Source organism: Metarhizium robertsii, assembly GCF_000187425.2.
Source record: "Metarhizium robertsii ARSEF 23 chromosome Unknown MAA_Scf_1, whole genome shotgun sequence".
NCBI classification, from domain to species: Eukaryota; Fungi; Ascomycota; class Sordariomycetes; order Hypocreales; family Clavicipitaceae; genus Metarhizium; species Metarhizium robertsii.
In genome coordinates this window covers 3,753,245-3,774,291 of record NW_011942149.1, presented here as the reverse complement: position 1 = coordinate 3,774,291, position 21,047 = coordinate 3,753,245, and the positions used below count along the sequence as shown (strand labels likewise).

The following is a 21,047-nucleotide window of genomic DNA, read 5'->3' as shown; positions in this document are numbered from 1 at the left end:
ACGGTGGACTTTGTGGATTGGAGGGCGCGGACATGAGCAAGCTATGGTCAAAACAAAGCATTTGATTTCAAACATTGAACCCAAAACTGCAGGGCACACAACCATAGTACGGAGACCGCAGCACCAGGGCGACGGATTGCTACATGTAGTATCTGGAAATTTCAGGCTACGTGTCTTAGGGGCTCAAATTCCCTCCATTTTGCTCAAGGCCCCTTGCAAACCCCATATGCGCCCCATCCGTGATACGGTTCGCCATTGTACGTACGGCGGACAGTCATACAACAAGAGGGGCGGCGAGCCAGCAATCAATCTGTTACCACACTGTTGCCATCTGGTCGGGCTTGCTGAGAGCCGAAAGCTGCATACCTGGGTCCTACTTTAGTCGGGTCGACTGGTATTCATTGCTGGCAGCGCGACGAACAAAGTCAAAGCATGTCCGTATTAGCGCTGATGGTGGAGACCACGGCGGAAGGTGGAGAAGCCGGTGCGCATCACTCGAGGCCAAATTGTCCATCTCATCTCGAAGCCGTCGAAGCACTCTCGAGGCGAGGCGAGGCGTGTCGGGGAGGCGTGTCGGGGAGGCGTTGAGGCGGTTTGGGCGGTTGGCGGGTGCTTGGATGACCCCGAGCCGGGGACGCTGAACCTGTCCAATGGCCTACTGTCATGCCGCCTTGACGGGGACTGCGCATCGCTTCAAGATTGTGGGTTGGGGTGGGTTGGGTGGTGAAGCGGGTTGAGTGGCCCAAAACTCAGTTTGCTGGGCGTTCATGGAGCATCATCCATCTCGTCGACGTTGGATTACCACAGGCAAGCTGACGACGGCCCGCCAATGGTGCCCAGCACCTTCAGCCTTGGCCCCTGCCTGGACAAACAAGCGGACGAATGTCTTGCCTTGCAGGAAGATGATGGCTTCGAAAGTCTGGCCATCTGAGTCACTGGCATAAGGGGGTGCGTGCAAGCCAAGCGTACCCAAGCGCATGGGCAGTTACGAGATGCCACCGAGAGCCCTTGCATTGCAGCCACGTCAAGGCTGGTGGCATGCAAAAGATTTCATCATCAACTTGCTTCCACGGATGCCATTCGAACTCTCAAGAACCGGCACCTATGATGCTCCAAGAGTCAAGAGGCCACAACCTGCACAACTTGGGGACTATCTACATTCGTCCTTCTCCTCTCATCCCAACTCGTCCCAGATCAGCCGTGGTTGCAATCAAGGGCAGCTACCCGTCAGCGACCAAGTGGACGACAAACGAGTATGTATGTACTTAGGCCAACGCCATCATTCTCAGCACCATCAGCTTTGCCCGGACGGACCCGGATCCGAATTACGTCTGTCAAGAGCATTTTAAAGTTCGGGGTCTTGGAGCAACCCGACAATCCGCCCCCACACCGCCAGCCCACGATGAGCCTGGTCAATGTTTCTAGAGCCACGCGGATTCCACGGCCAGCTTGGCCCTGTGTCAGCTGTGGGCACTCTGGCCGGGAATTCTTTTATGGCATCTCCCAGAGAGGGTGTGTGAAACAAACCGAAATCGTCGTCAGAGTGGACCCAACCAGACCTCGATGAATCCTGTCTCAGGTACTGCGGCTTCAAGATGTTGGTTTCTGGTGCTTTCGGTTAGTACCAGCATTCGCCAAACTGCTGGGAACCCCATGGAGTGAATTTCTTTATTGTGTCCAGGCGGTGTGCATTATCAGATCGCGTCAGGGCCAGCCATCTCGCTCACGGCCCAGCTGCCTATCATACTACATAATTCTCGTCCTGTTTTGTAAGACACGTGCAGGATCGATGTGTCCTGCATAGCGTGTTACCATCCTTGCTGTGCTATTTATGTCAGGGCCAAAGTCTCACACGACACATGGCATGCGCCCTTTCCAACGTTTATATATCGCATTGTTGCGCGCTGTCAGCTTTGCGAGTTGCAACAAGCCGGATGGCAGCCATCTGCTAATATCAATGGCGAATTCGTGCTTCCTAGGCCTCGCCGGCTGTCAAAGGGGTGTCCAGAAAAAGGAAATGAATTCAACGCCCCGGGGGTACGTGACGTCCTGCGGCGATATCTTGTCTAATCTCATTCCCAGCCGTCTTGTTCCTCGCAATGAAACACATTGCAGGACTTGAGCAACAACGCTGTACGAAATTAGTGGCCGGCAGGGCAAGGCTGATCTTGCCATCACCAAATGATCAAGAAAAGCATGTGCAGTGCCCCGTTCTCCTATTTCCGAACTAGGTCCTCCCTTGCTTGACTAGCGAGAACGACCCTTTCACAACCCTGGAGCAGTTAATAGAATCTGCTGGTGTTGCCAAAAGTCCGCAAGCCCACTCCGCCCTAAGCGCGCGACAATAGATGATGGAATAGAGGTAGTTATCCGATGGTCTTTTCGGGGTCAGCCACGGACACGTCGTCGGACCCGAGAGTGCGAGGGCGATGAATCGCAAAAGTGCAGCCTGAATAGTCCAACGTCATCATCAAGTGGCAGATCACATGCGGCCCAAGCAACACGAAGCACCAAGTCAGAGGCGCATCACAGAAACCAGTTTGGCCAGCCGTCATCAGCCCAGCCGGACTGGAGTCTGCTCATCAATTCTAGGTTTGGAATTCTGAATCTAGGCTCGGGTAGAGGTGCAATGTCTGACGCATCCCGGGCGGCTGCTTGGGTGTACCAGTCGCCGGTGACGCATCTTGCACAAGTATTCGGGCACCCGGTGGCGTTGAGTGGCTTCAAAGGGGTCGACTATACGTGACCTCCTTCAGTATACTACGACGATGGGGTGGTGCATCCGACCTGCAGATGTTTTCCCTGCCTGTGCGCCCCTCGTTTCGATTCATGTCGTTCCCCTGATTGAAGGTAGCTAGAAGTACATCGGAGATGTCGAATGTACCACTGAAGTCTACGTGATGAGCTGGAGTCACCGGGTTGGAATGCGGGCAGTTTAGCAACATTGAATGTACTAGGCCGAGACAATACGTACTAATGTATGCCTATTTCAACTTCCCTGACGTGGTTTTCGAGCCACTCTTGGATGTATACAGTTGCGGTTTTCCCTTCTTGAGGAGGGTATCCCACTGAACTGAAATGTGTGCATGAACCTAGGTCAGGACGGGTTGAGAAACCTTGCATTGGTTCTGAGTGAATATTCCGTGATAAATAGCAAAGAGTCATGGCAATGCTGCAAATTTTGACAGACCTGTCTACAAAAAGAAGTTGAAGGGTACGCGGGCAAGTCGAGACGACAAAGGTCAGGGTTGACGAGGCAGATGCGTCAAATGTCCATCTTTACAAAAGAAAACTTTGTTCTCTATTACAACAGGAGACTATAATTACAAGAAGTTGATGCCAACTCCCATCTGAAAGCCTTTAGTTCCAACCTCGCCCCGGCGAAGGATCAGAGGCAGACTAAAGTTGAGCTCAAACCTGGCTACAGGGTGAGCATACACAAGGCCGACACCAGCAGCCATGCTTGGCGCGCCGTTGAATAAATCCCCAATGGCACCTAGCATGCCATCGCGGACGGCGCTGCCACTCAATCCTTGCAATCCAGCCTCCGTCGACTTGCTCCTGTTCTTCAGAGCGACCAGTCGGCCGCCGTTGGCGAACATTTGGAAGCGGAGGCCAGATTCTGGCCCTTTATACGGAAGGGGCAGCAGCATATTTACACTTGCAGCAGCGAACAGATCGCCTCCTACTGCGTCTACACCGTCGTGAGGCCCGAGGCCGCCGAGCTTGAATCCACGAACGTCGGTCGGTCCGCCCAGCTGAAAGCGGTCATTCAGACGGCTAGGCGCCGACTTGCCGCCTAGGTGGAAGCCCAGAGGTAGAGGATAGAGCATGCCCATTCTGAAACCTGCTCCGACAGATGCACCTGATCGCTCTTGAGCGCCAGGCAGTGGCATGGGGATGGCACCGCTCATTTCAACCTCGCCCTTGGAGAAGGAGACATCGCCGCCAAGAGGGCCGATACCAGCAAGTTCCAGCCCAGACCGTAGCATGTAACCGGATTGGGGGAGTTGTGGATTGTCACGCCTTTCTCGATGGAAAGTGTGTTTGATGGCGCTTTTTATCGTATCGCCAGCATCCTGACGAACTGTAGGGCTAGCACCTTGCCCCAGACCAGTGATTTGTCGCCATGCGCCGGAATATTCAACTGAATGCGTGTCTCTTTCAGTATTGAACCAAGAGAAGCGCAAAGAGCCCCCCTTCACTACCTCTTCATGTGACGCCCATGGCTTTTCCGCAGCCGATGCTAGTCCTTCCAGCGAAATTCGCCTGTCGGGATCACTCAATACTGGAGCACTCAAGTTGGCGCTGTAGGCTGATCTTGTCCGTGTTCCGGCTTTGGCATTCAAGGTGAGCATCTCTGCTCCGCCAAACATGTTTCTCCACAGTAGAGATCCGTAGGCCGACCCTTCACCATTACCCACATCGGTACCAGTTTGGAGTTTGAATAGGGGAAGTTCTTTCAATCCAATGGATATGTTGACATCGCTTGGGCTCGTAGAGGGGTCGACCTGACTGGCCTGTGACAAGTATACCTCTGGAGGTTCTCTTAAAATCTCTACGGGCTGTTAGCAAATGATTTTGTCCAGTAAGATGGCCTCGATGTGATGGCAACTCACGCAACCCAGAGAGCTTTGAACTCGCCATTTGAAGCTTGGCCATGACATCGCCAACAGTAGAAGGCGCGCTAGAGCCATCGCGGAGCAACGGGGAGAAGATTGGGTCCAGAAAGCCTCGCCGAATGTTTTTGGCACCATGGACTGAGATCTCATTGACGGTCATGGGCATCGACATCTGATCCGCCATCTGGAAAGTTTGTTAGAACAGCTTTCTATCACACACTTCCGGCCGTATCATACCATTTGCGCAATTCTTCGTTCCTTGGCCTCATGCTCGGCGTTGCGGAACTCGGGCGATGTTTTGGCAGCGTTGAGAACCTCGTCCGTACTCGACTGGAGCTTGTCGATCAGACCACTGGCCTGCTTTAACTGTAAGCTTTTGTAATCGTTCAATTACAAGTGTCGTCGTAATACTCACCTGCCCTGCGGCAGTGCTCGCGTTTGGCGCCATGGCAAAGACTGGAGGCAGCACGACAAGCTAAAGCCAAAAGATGGCAGCATCGCAAAACCGAAGCTTGAGCAACTTCAAGCTCCGAGACGTTTGCCCTTTGGGTATCGGCAGGGATCGGGAACCGTGCTAAGCGCCACAATTTAATCCAAGGTGGCGCATGTATGTGAAGTGGGTCTTGTGTGGCTGGAGAGGTACTTCGCCCCCGGCTGAGTCCGTCTCGGGCTGTTTCAACATTGCGACCTGGCCCAACTTGCTTCTTCATTCATCTACAATTCGACCAAGCACATTGGATTCACATTCATTCTCTCTGTTTTGTAAAGCGACCCCTTCTTCGTTTTGACTGCGTCCTGCCGCCGCTCTCCCTTGACCTCTTTGCAGTGTGACGCAGCCCGCCAGCTCGCACGCGATCATTCTGCCCTTATTTGTGTTTGGCTGACGTATTCGACCCGAGATAACTCCATCACTGATACATCAGAACCCATGGCAAGCAAAGCTGCACATAAGCGGGTAGGATAGATATTCCGAGAAATGTTGCCTCGGTATACTGGGCTATACTAACGCCTCCAACAGTTGACCCGCGAATACAAGACTATTTCCGAGAACCCGCCACCTTACATCACAGCCCACCCTTCCGAGTCGAATATCTTGGAGTATGCCTTTTGCAGACAAACACTCCCACACCTTTACATATCGCTGATGATGATTACAGATGGCACTACATAATTACCGGGCCCGAAGACACGCCTTACCACGGCGGCCAATACTGGGGCACTCTGATCTTCCCTCCCAACTATCCGTTTGCGCCGCCAGCCATCCGCATGCACACACCTTCGGGACGATTCCAACCGTCGACTCGACTGTGCCTGTCGATATCAGACTTTCATCCAAAGTCGTTCAACCCCGCGTGGGAGGTTTCGACCATTCTTATCGGTCTACTGTCATTCATGACGAGTGATGAGATGACCACTGGTTCGGTGTCAACCACCCAAACAGAAAAAAAATACCTCGCCTCACGGACCCGATGGTGGAACTCTACGGGCGGAGGATCGCATGCTAAAAACCCTGCTCTAAAGGGCAATGTGAAGGCCGGTGACGGCGGCGCCAAGTTCCGTGCCGAATGGCCCGAGGTCGACCTGGACAACTGGGAGTGGATGAGGAAGAATAAGGTCGACTCGACAACGGGAAACCGGTTGGACGGCGAGAGCGGATCATCATGCGGGCCACAGCTAGGGATTGCAGGGACTAGCGGCCACCAAGCACAGGCTGTAGTGGATGCTGTTGTTCAGCAACGTGATGCTGGCCGCGGTTGGATATATCGGAACAAACTGCTGGTGGCGGGAGCGGCAATCTTTATTTACGTGCTTATTGCAAGGCTCGTGAACGGCGAAGGGATTGCGTAGGGCGAGGGCAAGTGGCTGACAGGCGGAACGCGTGGGCCGTGATTAATGCGTGTCATGCATCCGTAGTTGCTGGATGTTTGGCGCGGTCGCGAGCTTCATATACGAAGGACTCGCGCTACGAGGTGAGCGATTTATTTTTGTACAGAATCTATTCAGTCTTGCATCAGTAGACACACTAGCAGCGTTGGGATTGATTTGGCTGAATGCGTGCGTCACCATGTTCCTGCTGATAGTAGTATGAAATGGGTGGCAGAGTGGCAACATAGGTGTATTAGGATGAAGAGAGTCTAGACGTTTTGAGAAATGATGTGCTGGACTCCATGACCCTCGTTTAATTTGGCGATGATGGAACCATGATAATCGATGCGGTAGACGAATACCTGGACGAGAGAACACACTGCGAAATGGCAATTCCCAACGCCTCAAAACATATTTCTACCAGAAGCGGAGTGAGTTGAATGACAGCCACGCAGCTAGATCCATGTCAAGCATTATTACTTTATACTCATCGACTGTCCCCATTGCCCCTGTGAATTGTAACTCTGGACTATGCATACAAGTGCCTGGTTGTGTATCAACTTGGACGACGACTTGGACGTTGCGGTGGCGGCAGGATAACTCTGCCGTGATTAATAGCTGCCTGCGGCAGCGATATAACAATTTCTGTTGCTTCTAATGAGCGACTTGATCTTGACATGTTCAGCCAAGCCTCGGTTACTCTTCAACTTTTACACATATTGGACCAGTACCTACGGATCGACGTGGCTCGGGTTGTTTGGTGTGAGAAACGGCGTGTATATCCATCAATAGTTAACAATCAACTTGCTCTCTAGCGGCTGCTTCCAAGTCTCGGCGTCTTACATTTGCCTTTCGCCACTTACTCACCCGGATTGCTACTGATGACCGATCGAGGCCAGGCGTTTAATTTTATCGTCAAATATGGACTGATTAAAATGTGAATACTGCATTTCGCCATGCAGATGAAACAATTGTCGAGGCGTGTGGCGTGCCACAATCAGCCGCAGACGTATGCTTTTACCCAAGAAATCAATGACGCCGTCCCAAAACGCCATCTACCATGGATACCTGGTCGATAATAACCACCGTCTTTCGTTTTGACTAATTTACTCTTCTTGGTCGCCGAGCCCAAATTAGCTAGTGTGGTACGGAGCAAGCACTTCGGTCATTGTAGACCAAAAGAGCCAAATGAATGGTATCCGCGGACTGCATTTTGAAATGACGGCAGCGCATAAAGGAATGATTTGATGGACGTAACGCAGTTGTAACTAAGAACGGCCAATGCTGCAGTGGCCTCCCCTGCGTATGTACGGAGTATCAGACGTGAATTGGCGACGAGACAAGAACGAATGGCTGCTACCACGTCTATCAAATACCGCAGATCAGCGCCTACCTAGGTAGATGTGCAACCATCACGCATCCCACGTAACTGCTCAAGTACAACAGAGCAAGGACTTACTTTTGGCAGAGTTATCCCGGATACGCCGGGCAGAGCTGCATATACGACTGCAAGAGAACCAATAGTCAACCAGACGCTCGTCGCTCACCACAGTAAATTTACGCACGCCATATGTGCGGGCAGGGCTAGCTCTTGACAACACCCATGGCCGGGCCCAAGCTGGTAGTTGCAAGAACCCTAGGACGAAGGACATGTGCCAAGCATCTAGTTTGTTAAGCCGCGGCTCTTATATCCAACCCTGCTATACGGACCGTGTAAGCGAACCTCCGTGATGTTATCATGCCGCTGGCTGGATTGCATGTACGGAGAATGAGCCCGTATGGTGTCACTTTGATTCGTGGTCGTACGGCGGGCTGTGCACCTATTTCATCCAGCGCAAGCACATAGTTAGTATCCGCAGATCGACTGCTGATGAGCAGTCCATTCCAACCAGACGTTCTAAAGTTGAATCAAATGCAACTTTGAACCGCGGGCGTGGTTTGAACCCCTGCGCCAGTGGGCCTTGTAGCGGTCGGTATCCAGTAGTATTGCGGGTGACATTTGAAGCTTGCATGTGAACCTACCTTCCTGAATTAGGTACTTAAGTACCCAAGTTAGGAGCTGCACAGTGGAGGAAGGAGGGAAGGAGGGAAGGAGGGAAGCGGGGGGGCCATCAATGATGGCACTTCACCCAGCCTGGTTGGGACTTTGGGTTCGCGTTCCGGCTGCAACATTGAAGACGCACCGTCGTGCATGTCTGGTCAGTTCAGTGTCACTGATAATGTCAACCGGTCCTTGTTTGCGTACCTGCTGGCTGCTCGCCCGCTGACTTGGGTGAAACAATTGAATCCTCTTTGCATGACTTGGGGGTGCGAGCTAGCGGCGTCGAGCGGGCGTGGTCTTGCCGTCATATGCGGAGTCGACGCAACATGTTTCGACAGTGGAGTGGCAGCGGGAAGGCCTGCGACGCCGCGTACCGGACCCGCGGTTTGCTTTGTCTGCCTTGTTCGCCGGGGTGCTTTTTGTCGCGTTGCCGTCGCTGCTTATGCTGTCACACTCGGCTTGCAGATGATTCTGACGGTTGAACCAGGCCGCACCAGTCCGTCGGGTTGAATGGGGCCTAATCCGAGACAGCAATAAGCAGCAGACGTCGACGACCAGCCAGGCGGGCCAGAACTTCCTCGTTCGAGGAAGGCGCTGTCCCGACGCCGGTCCACCTTTGCCGACGACAAGACAAGACACATCAGACCAGACATCAAGTATCAGTTGATTGCGCGGATACTAATACATACATGGATGCCAGCAACCAGGCGTCATCAATGCCAGCACATGAGTTACATACTTTTATTACTAAGTAGGTACACTTGACACTTGACTACCTACCCAAGTACTTACTAGTACTCAGCAATCCCTGCTAAACTCTCTTGCTAGAGCCGCTACTGAATCAAGTCAAGTCAAGTTGCATTCGCATGGGGTTTCTTCTTCTGTTCGCTGAACCCCACCGACTTTGCTTGCCGACACACGCGGTGGCGCCATGAGCTGATGGAAATACTAGCACACAGCAACATGGCATCTGAAATTGTAGCTTTCCAGATGGTCCCCATCCACATGGTGCCTTGGGTTTGGCCTGGCCGCCCTGGACCAGGCCGACCCGCGAATTCGCTCCGTAGATATTGCTCCGTCGGCCATGGTCAAGCCAAGGGCTAGATAATTACTTCCCAGACCCCGCCTCTGTTGGCGAACGGACCTTGCCAAAGGGCTCTGCTCTCTCCGGACTCTTTGCTTACTTTGATGCAAGACAAACCACGCTTGGGCCTCCAGACCGGTTGTTGGTTATACATATGGGACGTTGTTGGTCTTCATCCTTCTTGACTTCTTGACTGGCAAAACACCTTCTCACTTCCCCATAGACATGACGGTTTCTACCTCGGCCAAGAAGACTGTTGCCATCATTGGAGCGGGGCTGACGGGTCTGCTCGCCGCACAAGGGCTGCAGCAGGTAAGACGCAGTGTGCCGTTCTGGTCATTTCCATCTCAGCTTTTGCTTACCCAAGTCGCACAGAATGGCTTCCGTGCCGTCGTCTTCGAGCAGGAGGTCAGCATCGATGCAAGGCACCGGGACTGGACCATGTTGGTCCACTGGGCCATGCCCATCTTCGAGAAGTTGGTGCCAAAGGACATTCTTGCCGATTTGAAGAGCGCCGTTTGCAACCCGTATTTGGACTTCAACAGTGAAGTAGAGAGCATCCCGTGTTACAACGGAGTCACCGGCGATTTGCTCTTTCGCAGCCCTCTGCCTAATGCCAGGCGAGTCAGCCGGCAGGCCTTGCGCCGGTTGCTTGCACGGAGAGTCGACATTAGATGGGATGCCCCCTTGATAGACCTTTCTCTGTCAGACACCGGGGTGCACATCAAATTGGGAGATGGCAGTGTCTTTGATGCTGACTATGTGCTGGGAACCGATGGCTCTTCTTCCAAAGTACGCGAGTTTTTGTTGGGCCCCGACGCCTCCCGGCCTCACGGTTCCGGGTTCCAATTTGCCACTGGCATTACAAAGTTTGGAGACGCCGAGAAGACTGATGCCATTGTGCGCGCTCATCCCGTAGCCGCATTGATGATGGGAACAACCTCAGTCGGGGCTGTTGGCGGTATGTTCACTCGTCCACGCTCAAGCCGGAGAAGTGGGTTGCCAGCATTATAATTTATGGCTAACAAATAGCGTTATCCTTCCTGCAGTCATGTCAGTCGACAATCCAGTAGATGAGTCCAGTTGGACGACGTTCTGGACCAAGATATGGAACGGCGAGGCAGTGCATCTCAGGGGCAGCGATGCCCTCACCTACATCAGAGAGAACACGACACCGCTGCGTGACGTGTTCCAGTCCGCCATTGACTGGACGCCGGAAAACAGCAATGTGTTCATCGATGAGATGAAATACTGGAGCCCCGTGCCCTGGGACAATCATGGAGGCCGGGTGACGCTTGCCGGCGACGCAGCCCATCCAATGCTAATCTGTTTGTTTCACAACTCCCCCAGAAAGCGGCTCCGTGGCAGACGAGATGAACTGACTGAACATTTCTTCAGATCGCGGCCAAGGGTTTCAGCACTCCATCACAGATGTCGACAACTATGTCAAGGCCCTGACTGGGCTGAACACGTTGGGCAGCAGCAGTGTGCACAGAGAAGAGGTACTGACCAACTACGACAATGAGATGATTCGGAGAGGTGCACGAGCGGTTCAGGAATCCTTGGCCGAGGCCAGGAAATCCTTCGACCTAGATACGGTCAAGAAGATGCTCATGGCAACGCGGGGACATGCCAAGAGCGAGTCATGATTTACGACTTCCGAAAGCGTGTGTGAGCGGCGCGACATTGCTTATTTAAAAATTACTCCGTATGACTTTTTTTTTCAACCATGTCCAGTTTTGACACGGCACGGCTTGCATTGTGAGCTGAGAGTGGACTGGGGACTGGGGCGACTGTGGATCTGGAAACACGGCAGCATCGAAGGATTGACTGATCCAAGTGGGGTGCTTCTGGTCGTGAGGCTTCTTCCCCGGATGGGCTCCGGATGGGGACAGTTGCCATTGTTGAGATGTCAATGTGAACCTTAATGCAATATTGGCCACAATACAATCGATCGTGTGTAACAGGTGACCCTCCGGTCGAGTAGGGCAGCCAGTGTAACACAAGGCCAACGCCAGGCCCCCGCTTTGGCTTAGATGATGGCTCATCAGTCGACGCAATGACAGGTCACCTCTGTCTGCTCCCCGGCCGCAATCCGCCCCCCCCAGAGGTCTCAGTTGAGAGTGTTCGCCTAACACCCTCCGGTGGCGGCGGCCTAGCGGCCCTGATACGGCTATACATGGGCGGCCGTTCGGCGCACGCCAGAATCGTGACTATACGCGCCACCTCTGCCTTCTGGTCGTTTGAGACAAACTTGACCAGGCGAGTAGGGCAGGATTCATCTCTTCAGTTGCTACTCATACCCGCCCAAGCCGCTTTCCGCTGGCCCGCCAAGCAGTTTATGTCGCATTTCTTGCGTCAAGAAACAGGCATTGAGACATCAGCACAAGTTCGTCAACGCACCATCTTAAGAACTCCTTTGACCATCGCCAGTCACCATCGCCATTACCGCCATCATCTGTATTCATATTGTCATCCGTGCCGAGCACTCTTGTCTGCCGGCTACCGCGATGGTCTTCTCAAGATCTCGCGAGCGGACTAAGAGCGTTGGGCTTGCCGACTTCGCCGACTCTAAAACCGTGGATGACGACGATGCCAAAGTCGAAGCGCCCATCGATCTTCAGGAAGCACCACCATCAGCAGAAGCAGCAGAAGCATCATCATCATCATCCCCGGGGCCCTCTGCCGGGGTTCGGGCGACACAAACGCCGGTGATTGAACCCGCCACCGAGTCAGATGACGAATTCGATCTGGACAGCGGTTTACAGGGAGACGACACGACAGCAAGTCTAGCCTCGAGTATCTACACCTCCTTTGCGTACGAGCGTGGGCGACGGTACCAAACATTTGGAGATGGCCGGTATCCCATTCCCAACGATGACTTGGAGCAAAACAGGGAGGATATGAAGCATGCCATGTTGATGATGCTCACCGAGGGGAAGCCGTTTTTCTCACCGATAGGGACGCACCCACAGAAGATACTAGACATAGGCACAGGAACTGGTTAGCTTCCTTTCCGCATCCAAGCAAAACATTTGCTCAGAACATTCACTGACGCCACATGACGATAGGGATTTGGGCTATAGAAGGTTCATAACAGTGGTCCATGGTTATTAAATAGGTCTACCTAGCTAACAGTTTCGCACTTAGTCGGTGATAGGTATCCGAGCGCACATGTCTGTGGCATCGACCTCACGCCGATTCAACCCGAATGGGTTCCGGCCAATGTTTCCTTTCTAGTCGACGACTGCACCTTGGACTGGATAGAGAGAGATGTTGACCTGGCCCATTTCCGGTTCATGGTCATGATACTAAAGGACATTTCTACCGTCCTCGGCCATGCCTACGAGTATGTGATTTGGTGCCGTTTGACTTTGCCTGGGGCTGGCCATGGTTTTGTTATTGACAATCACCCTAGGAGTCTCCGCCCCGGCGGGTGGGTTGAGCTACAAGAGCTACATGGCGTACCACTCTGCGACGACGGGACAATGTCAGACGAGGATCCCGTAAAATCTCTCTACGATACCGCGGGTGCCGCGTACAAGAAATTCGGCATGAGCACAACACTACCCGCACAGCTCGAGCCCTACCTCCGCGAAGCTGGATTTGAAAACGTACACTGCAGAGTAATGAAGGTTCCCATCGGAACATGGGCAAAGGGGAAAATCATGAGGGCAATAGGGCTTTATCAGAAAATGGCGATACTCGACTTTATCCCAACACTAGCAGGCCGACCGTTCCAGGCTCTGCAAATATCAGAGGCAGATGCAGAGATTCGAGTGGCCTTGGCGAGAAAAGGCTTGGAAGACACGTCGACTCATCGGTATTTCAACTACTACTTTTGGTACGCGCAAAAACCAGGGTCGTCGAGGAGAGAGGAACATGATGCATAGTCTTTCTCTCTCTCTCCCACCCCTGAGACTCAACTTTTGGCATCGCATGGTGTATATACAATTTTTGGGAACGGCTCTTGTGCTAGCGAGTTCATGAATTTATGATTTTACATGACCAGGAGGCAGTGTGGGATACAGAAAGCCCAGGATATAGCGGGGGGCAATGATTCAGACCTATTGTGCATGGATATGTACAGTAAAGATACTGCTTGGGTGCACGAATAAGAGCCGATGCAGTTGAAATGGCGATGCAACCGTGAATTTTTGTACCTGACGAGCATATTTGTCCCGATGCAAAATAATGTTATTATTTCGTAGGCGCAGGGGCGAGGAGCGCCTGCTGGCGGATTCTTCCGGTCTGTTTTCGGGTAGCCTAGGGTGTGGCGTGGGTGGACTGGCTCCAGCCACAGCTTGGCTACACGTGTGGCGTGTTCAATGTTGCAGTTTTGGCGTTGCAGTTTGTCGCTGTCACCCAGTTTGTTGTGGCCTCCAATTTGCGGGGATCGGCTATAAGCGCCGTAATGAACAGGTTATAACACACCGGACAGTATTCCAGACTGTGGACGAGAGCCTGGCCACGAATTGCGTACATAAAACCGAGAGGCTTGTTTGACCCCGACTGGTATTATTTTTTTTTTCTTGTTCAGCATTCTCCTACGACCAAGCCAGGTAGGTGTCCATGCCGCCACTGCTCCCCATGTTCAAATGCTGCAAAGGGTCAACAGGCCGACGAGCGGGACCTGGACCAGTGAGAACGGCGGCAGGGTCCCGGAGTTCATGGAGAGTCCATGTCTGGTTGCAAAGTTTCAAGTGCTTGAAGAACGGAGTACGCAGTGGCCAGCTGCCAGCTGCCAGTGGCCAGCGACCACGACCAGCTCCATTCTTTTTTTCCTCCCCCAATCCTCTGCTGGCGCCCACAGGACCACGATCCTCTCTTCCCCTCAACACCACGCCCTGGGACGTCTGGTGAGAGGTGCATGCGACTCGGTGCATCCTCTCATGACGGAACCTACGCGTACTGGTCGAGGCGTCTAGAGCATTGAGCATTTTCTTCTCTCCTCCCCTTGTTCCTGCGGCCCGGCGTTGGCTGTGGAAAAACAAGCCCAGACCGCACCTTGCCCGCCTCGCCGCCTCCCCCCCGAGCTTCGGATGCCCGACTTTTCGACCCACGTCCCACGAGAAAATCACATAATCGTCTTTGGCTCATCCCATCCATCGTCAATACGACTCGGTTGCACCTATGGCGCCGCTAAATGGCTCTGCCAAGGGCCGAAAGGCCGTCACCCCTAAGAACAAGCCGAAGCCTGTGGTGCCTGCGTTGCCTTTGAAGCGGAAACCGGCGCCGGTCACCGTTGCAACCAAGGACGATGCGGCCACGGCTCCAGGCACCAAGGCAAATGGTGCTAATTCGGAGGCGTCTCAAACTAAGCAGGTTGCCAATGGTGTAGCGCCGGAATCCGTTGCTGGGAATGCCACCGCTCCTGTGGCTCTCATTTCGCAGCAAAAGGCTGAGTCACTGCCAGGATCCGATGGTTCAGCCAACGGAGGGCCCAGCACAAACGGACACGTCACGGTTGGTAAGTGAATTTCCATGTTGGATGGCATTGTCTGTTGAAAGTTTGTGAGCTGCCTTTTGCTGATGCCGAGTCTGCTTTCTAGTTGCAGAGACTGTCGAATCCGAGACCCCGGCTGGGAACAAGTCGACAATGACGACGACTGACGAGATCGACTCGGATAAGAAGCCAAATGGGGCCACCGTCAGTGGACAGACAGCCGCCGGTGTCTCCCAGGCCGAGTCGACTTCACCTGAGCCGACATCAGAGTCAGCCACCGACTCCAATGTCGCGTCCAAGAATGAGCCAAGGCAGAAGCCAGGTTGGTCAAATCAGGACCATGCATTCCGCCAGGAGCATCATTTATTTGCTAACCCGCATTATTTAGTCCAACATCATGCTGTCAAAGCCGCCAAAGGTCAGCCACCACCGGGCATCTCGCCTTCTCGTTATCAGATGCCCCCTCCATTTCAGCCCGCCGGTCGACCATATGCCGTTGTGAACAATAATGACATCTCACGTGGCCCTCCTGTTCCTCTACCCAATGGGCCGGTCCATATGCACCATTCGCACCCCAGCAATGGTAGCATTCACTTTGGCGCATTCCCTGGGTCGCAAAGCCCATCTCCAGCGCCTCCTCACACTGGAGGTATGGTCCCTCCACCGGGCATGACAACGGCTGATGCTCGTCCCGCATACATGGCACCGGCAGGGAGCGGCTTCCCACCGATGATGCCGCCGTACGGCGCAGAGATGATGCAGCCCGGCCACTTCGACAACTACGGGCGACCAGGGATGGCGTACGGTCCTTTGGAGACCTTTTCACCATATGGCAACAATTTTGGGCCTTCGACACCCCATAGCTTCCACGGTTCCCAGTCTTCTGGCCACCCCGATGACAGCGGCATGTATCACCAATACCCCCCCAATGGACATCGCAGCGGTGCTACTGGGCCTGGAGATTCTGATGGACATGTACATAACCACCAAGGGAGAATGTTCGGCCACCCTGAGTATGCCGGAATGATGCCAAGAGGCAGCTTTCCGCATCAGGGTGCTACCTTCGATGACGGCAGTGATGGATTCCTCTTCTTCATTCAACAACAATTTGGCAATGCTGAGCTGGCTGATTGCACTCTTGAGCTCAGATACGTTGACGACAGAGCTGCTCCTGTCCGTATTCCAGGACACAGATTGATCTTTGCCCGCAGTGGCCCCCTTGCTGAGCAGGTTAAGAACCAAATGCATCAGGTGTCTGACCGGGGTATGCAAATCCTGCTACTAGAGACCAGGAGTGGGTGGATTCGATCCGACTCCTTCTACATGGCTGTTCAGAGACTTTACGGACACCCTCTTCTCCCTATTCCGCCCCGAAACCGCGCAGAATCGGCCGATGTCACCGATGCCGGCACCTCCCACGAACAGCTTGACTTTGCCTTGTCTTACGCTGCGGCTGGCCACTTGCTAGGTTGGATGTCTGTTGTTCGCAGAGGCTGTGAGGTGGCAACTCAGTTGTTGAGCTGGCAGACCCTGGAGAAGGTGATTGAGTTTGCTCTCGAGGGGTCTTCTGACAACGGCTCCCACATGTCTTACAAGTATGGCGAAGGTTCCAAGGTTCTCCTCAATGCGGTGGTCACTTTCATCGTTCATAATCTCCCTCCCACATTCAGTCTCGACACAGCTGCAGGACACCCGGAACAGTATGCCCGCCTGCCGGAATGCCCTCCGCCATCGCCGGCCAGTAAGAAACGTGGTCCTATTGTTGCGAAAGGATCTTCGGTGCACCTTGGAATGGGTCGCCGCTCCCAGCAGCTCACAGGAATACAGTTTGGCGATCTATCTTTGGCGGAGGAAGCCGGCGGATCGGACTCTGTGACTCCAAAGGCGGCGCAGCAAGCTCAACCCGTGCCACGTGTGGTGTTGTCCCGAGCCCTGATCAACCTTCCGTTCTTTCAACTTAAGATGATTCTAGAATCTGCAGGCTCTGGAAACGTAAACGGATGGGCGAACGCAGAGTCACGTTATCGCATTATTCGGAGTGCCGTGGAAGAGCGAGAAGCACGACGACATCGCACTCTTGACGCCGTCCTAAGGGGGCGTCTTCAAAGCTCCCTCTCGCTCCGTTCTGCACTGTGCAGCCCTACTCCTCAGGACATGGGCCCTTGGAGCCCTCTTGGCTGGCAGGAGGAGATTCTTCCCTACGGTAATGCTGACGGACCGTCTCTTGGGCGGAAATGGGTCCCCTTTGTGGAACGTCAGGGAAATCCGGAAGCTGCCTACCCCTGACCGGGCAAGTCTACGCGCTACGAAACAACGAATGGTGGTTGACGAAGTCGCCGGCATACATTGCATTTTCATAAAAAGTTAAAGGGATGCATTTATTTTTTTCGTGAGAATATTGTTACTTGCTCGTGCATGGAGTTTGAGGCAGGAAGGGTTCCCTATGTGGCCTCTCATTAATAACGTTTCTTTTCAAGGCCGCTTGTCTATGGAGAACAGGATGAGCCGCCTAATGGCGGAAAAATACATTCTATGTGCCAAGAAGGCTACCATGACATGCGAAGCAGTGCACTCGGTAGAAGGCAGGAGCTGCGACATGGCGGGAGTACGTCCAGGTCAAATATAGCAATCCAGGCCATTTCGCACCTCGCGTGATTGCAGGATATAGGTTTGACGGCGTCTGGGGAAGTTTGGTTAGGGATGTGGCTTAGGCAAGGATTACGGAGGAGCAGGCGTATCGCGGAGGCCGCAGGACATCAAACTTGGTCATTCTGCATCATGGATACTGCGCTGGATCCTGTAGCAGTAGGTTGAGGGCGGTTTCGCGGCTGAGGGTTGATGGGGAGGGCAGCAAGAGTTGAGCCAGGAAGGAAGGGAGTGGTCCAGTCGCAGGTCCCTACGGTGCGTGGACGGGCGCAGGAAGGGTCGGAGCAAAAGTTGATACCAAAACTGTTATGGGCGACGACGGATGACACATGATACGTTGGGGGTTATGGTTTTTGTGTAACCAAAAGTCCGGGGTTGAGCATGGAGATTTGTATTACGAGGAGCACTTGCACCGGCACCAGCACCAGCACCAGAGATGCAGGTTTTTTTGCGCCGCCAAACTGGATGCTAGATGGGCTTGTGCATTTTGGGGACGACGAGAAATGACATGGGATGAATAAAAGCAATTTACGAATGGTGAGCAGTGTGTAAGCAAAACAAGTGAAGGATATGATGGCCATGGGACCACCGAGTCTGCCTAGTACGTGGAGGAAGGTAGGCATAGGTACTTTAGGTTCAATGTTGTTTACGAGCAGCACATGAGGGAGCATGAAGGACGGGAAATTATTTCAATGCACTTGCGTCTGCTAGTTTACTAGTCTGGTCCATATTGAAAAGCCAGGTCAATAATGTACCGAGTAAACATAAAGGACTACGTAGTAGTAGTATTGCGTGAAGTGTGAGGACGGGCTTCGATGGCGGGGAATCCCAGCAGTTGTCCAGCCGTCTTTATGCAGATTCGGGTTGATGCCTGAGCTGTACTCGGTATGTACGGAGTAAATTGGATGGCGTTGGGCGCGCTGGGCCAGGAGCACAAGATTGAAGGCGTCATTAGGAGTCTGGAGCTTGGGAAGCACAAGGTGTGGAGTCAATGGCGACTGAAGTGAGGCCCCACCTTCCGGGCCAAGCAAGTGCCTGCATAGGAGGACTAGAAGCCGAGGTCGTCGCTGGGATGGGAAGAGGATGCGAGCCTTGTGATGATGGCACGAACATCCACTTCACTTCTACTCCCACCTCGACCTCGACGCGCGCGGTCTCTGTCGTTCGGCCCTGCTACCGCTGTCGTTCCCCCACGGTGGCCGCGATAGCTTTATAACGAGGAAAATACGCTCCCTTTTCTGCCTCTTTTTTAACTTCCTCCTTGTCGCCCTTGTCGTACGCCGACAGACTGAGCAGCCCGTCTGGCGTGCCGCTATGACAGCCGACTGACTGACTGACCGGTTTGGCTTGTGACTGCGCGACGCAGAGACGCCCCGACGACGCAAAGGCTCGCGACTGAGCTCGTCTCTGGCCCTCGAACCCCCTCGACACTGCGAGATTGTATTTGAGAGCCCCCCCATCATCAATGGCATCCCCCTCTGCGGCCCCCAAAGGCGCGGCGCCCGCCCCCGTCGACGCCGTCCTCCGCAACACGCTCCGGTATACCATTTCGGCGCGCGAATATGCCACGCTGCACAGGTACATCATTTCGCGGTCCAGGACGCTGCGCCGGGCAGCGCCCACGCCTGCGTCGGTGGACAAGGCGCTGCAGCCGCAGAGGAAGGGCGGCGACGACTACAACGCCGCGGCTGTGCGGCACGCGCTGAGGGTGTTTGTCGCGACCATGGTTGGCATGAAGGGCTGGGAGGCCATTTCCCGCCGCATGGATCCGAGGTTTGTCTTTTTTTTTTTCCTGATATTTTGCCCTCGGAGATGATGGCTGGCGTGCTGACAGACAAACCCCCCAGTGCCCGTGACAAGGGCCCAAAGCAGCCGCTGCTCAAGTCTCCGGCCCTGAGACTCTCCGTCTCCCTCTCGTCCATACTGCTCCTGTACCGCTTTCTCTTCCGCTTCCTCTCGCGGCTGCGGGCTCACCTCCTGGACCCGCAGGTTGAGCCGTTTCGCCGACGGAACCCGCGCACTGCGGCGGCGCTCACGTCGCCGTATGCGCCGGCCATTGGCGCCTCGCTCGCCGGCGTTGCGCTGGGCGTGTATCCCTCGCAGCAGCTGCGCGTCTCCATCGCCATCTACGCCATGTTCCGCGCGCTCGAGTTTGCCTGGAACGTCTGCGAGAGCGAGGGCCTCGTCTGGGGCGTCCGGGGGGGCAAGAAGCGCGAGCGGCCGTGGTGGTTTGGAAGCTGGATGCTTCAGCCGCTGGCGTTTGGCCAGCTGCTGCACGCCGTCGTGTTTGACCGGGACTGTTTCCCTGCCGTGAGTTGCTGCTGGCTTGACGATTTCCCTTGTCCCACAAGTTGTCCCTGAAGTGCTGCTGACGGCGTTTTGTAGGCGTACGGCAAGTTCATCTTCAAAAACTCGGACGGATACCTGCACGCGCGCCCCGAGGGCTACTCGGGCACCGCAAAATGGCCCTCGACGACAGACGTGGTCGAGAGCCTCTCCCGCATGGCCAGGCTCAACTGGCCGGCGTACATATCGCCCACCATGTTCCCGACCAAGGAGGTGCTCCCGCCCGGCCTCGAGGCCATATCGCCGCTGACGAGCCAGGCGCACCCGCTCATCACGTCGCTCTCGTGCGCAACGCTGCACCCCTCGGACCCGTCGTGCACCCGCACCCTTGTCACCTTTTGGCTCGGCTCGTTCCCCCCGATGGCGCGCTTCTTCCTCGTCGTCTGCTCGGCCCTCACCATTGTCCCGCGCTTCAAGGCCCTGTACCACTTCCCCGTGACGACGATCCGCAAGATCGTCGCCAGCGCCCTCCGCATGTCCGCCTTCGCCACGGGCGCCATCTCCACCGCCTGGGCGTCCATCTGCTTCTTCCAGACGTACCTGCCGCGCCGGGTGCTGGCCACGCAGCGCTTCTTCCTCGGCGGCTTCTTCGCGGGGCTGTGGGCGTGGGTTGAGCGCCGCCACGGCCGGGGCGTCTTCCTGTACAGCGCGCGCGCGAGCGTCGACAGCCTGTGGAAGGTGGGCGTCAAGAGGAGGTGGTGGAAGGCCATGAAGGGCGGTGACGTGTGGGTGTTTGTCCTGGCCTTGATGGTGACGGGCGTCGTGTACGAGAGGGACGCCCGGGCCCTCCGCGAGAAGGAGTGGAGGAAGGGCGTCAGCTGGATCAGGGGCGAGGGCTGGCGGGATTGGGCTATTGATGACGATGAGGATGCCGACGAGGCCAACGACAAGAAGATGGAGTGATGGCTTTCTCTGCCCAATTCTTCTAGCTTTCCTTATACCTTGCGGCTACTCATGGAAAAGATTTGTAGACTGGCCGTCATGAAAATAAAACAT

At 54.5% G+C, this 21,047-nt stretch overlaps 6 protein-coding genes across 6 annotated transcripts; 5 read left to right on the top strand and 1 right to left on the bottom strand.

Moving 5' to 3' along the window:
• Positions 1 to 3,323: 3,323 nt before the first annotated feature.
• MAA_02378 (outer membrane protein) lies at positions 3,324 to 5,070 on the bottom strand (the record flags this gene model as incomplete). Its single annotated transcript, XM_007820376.1, has 4 exons — positions 3,324 to 4,558; positions 4,620 to 4,806; positions 4,860 to 4,988; positions 5,038 to 5,070. The coding sequence occupies 4 exons, from the start codon at positions 5,068 to 5,070 to the stop codon at positions 3,324 to 3,326; spliced, it is 1,584 nt and encodes a 527-aa protein (XP_007818567.1).
• A 480-nt stretch (positions 5,071 to 5,550) lies between these two features.
• MAA_10688 (actin family protein) lies at positions 5,551 to 6,470 on the top strand (the record flags this gene model as incomplete). Its single annotated transcript, XM_011412406.1, has 3 exons — positions 5,551 to 5,577; positions 5,641 to 5,720; positions 5,780 to 6,470. The coding sequence occupies 3 exons, from the start codon at positions 5,551 to 5,553 to the stop codon at positions 6,468 to 6,470; spliced, it is 798 nt and encodes a 265-aa protein (XP_011410708.1).
• A 3,368-nt stretch (positions 6,471 to 9,838) lies between these two features.
• Positions 9,839 to 11,262, top strand: MAA_02379 (Aromatic-ring hydroxylase-like protein; the record flags this gene model as incomplete). The annotated part of the gene is made up of 4 exons (XM_007820377.2): positions 9,839 to 9,925; positions 9,989 to 10,574; positions 10,663 to 10,941; positions 11,012 to 11,262. The coding sequence occupies 4 exons, from the start codon at positions 9,839 to 9,841 to the stop codon at positions 11,260 to 11,262; spliced, it is 1,203 nt and encodes a 400-aa protein (XP_007818568.2).
• Positions 11,263 to 12,123: 861 nt separating this feature from the next.
• MAA_10687 (Helix-turn-helix, Psq) lies at positions 12,124 to 13,506 on the top strand (the record flags this gene model as incomplete). The annotated part of the gene is made up of 3 exons (XM_011412405.1): positions 12,124 to 12,616; positions 12,752 to 12,962; positions 13,032 to 13,506. The coding sequence occupies 3 exons, from the start codon at positions 12,124 to 12,126 to the stop codon at positions 13,504 to 13,506; spliced, it is 1,179 nt and encodes a 392-aa protein (XP_011410707.1).
• A 1,240-nt stretch (positions 13,507 to 14,746) lies between these two features.
• Positions 14,747 to 17,345, top strand: MAA_02380 (uncharacterized protein; the record flags this gene model as incomplete). The annotated part of the gene is made up of 3 exons (XM_007820378.2): positions 14,747 to 15,083; positions 15,166 to 15,381; positions 15,448 to 17,345. The coding sequence occupies 3 exons, from the start codon at positions 14,747 to 14,749 to the stop codon at positions 17,343 to 17,345; spliced, it is 2,451 nt and encodes an 816-aa protein (XP_007818569.2).
• Positions 17,346 to 19,170: 1,825 nt separating this feature from the next.
• MAA_02381 (uncharacterized protein) lies at positions 19,171 to 20,954 on the top strand (the record flags this gene model as incomplete). Its single annotated transcript, XM_007820379.1, has 3 exons — positions 19,171 to 19,478; positions 19,553 to 20,015; positions 20,091 to 20,954. 3 exons carry the CDS (start codon positions 19,171 to 19,173, stop codon positions 20,952 to 20,954), a joined length of 1,635 nt encoding a protein of 544 aa, XP_007818570.1.
• Between the last annotated feature and the right edge of the window lie 93 nt (positions 20,955 to 21,047).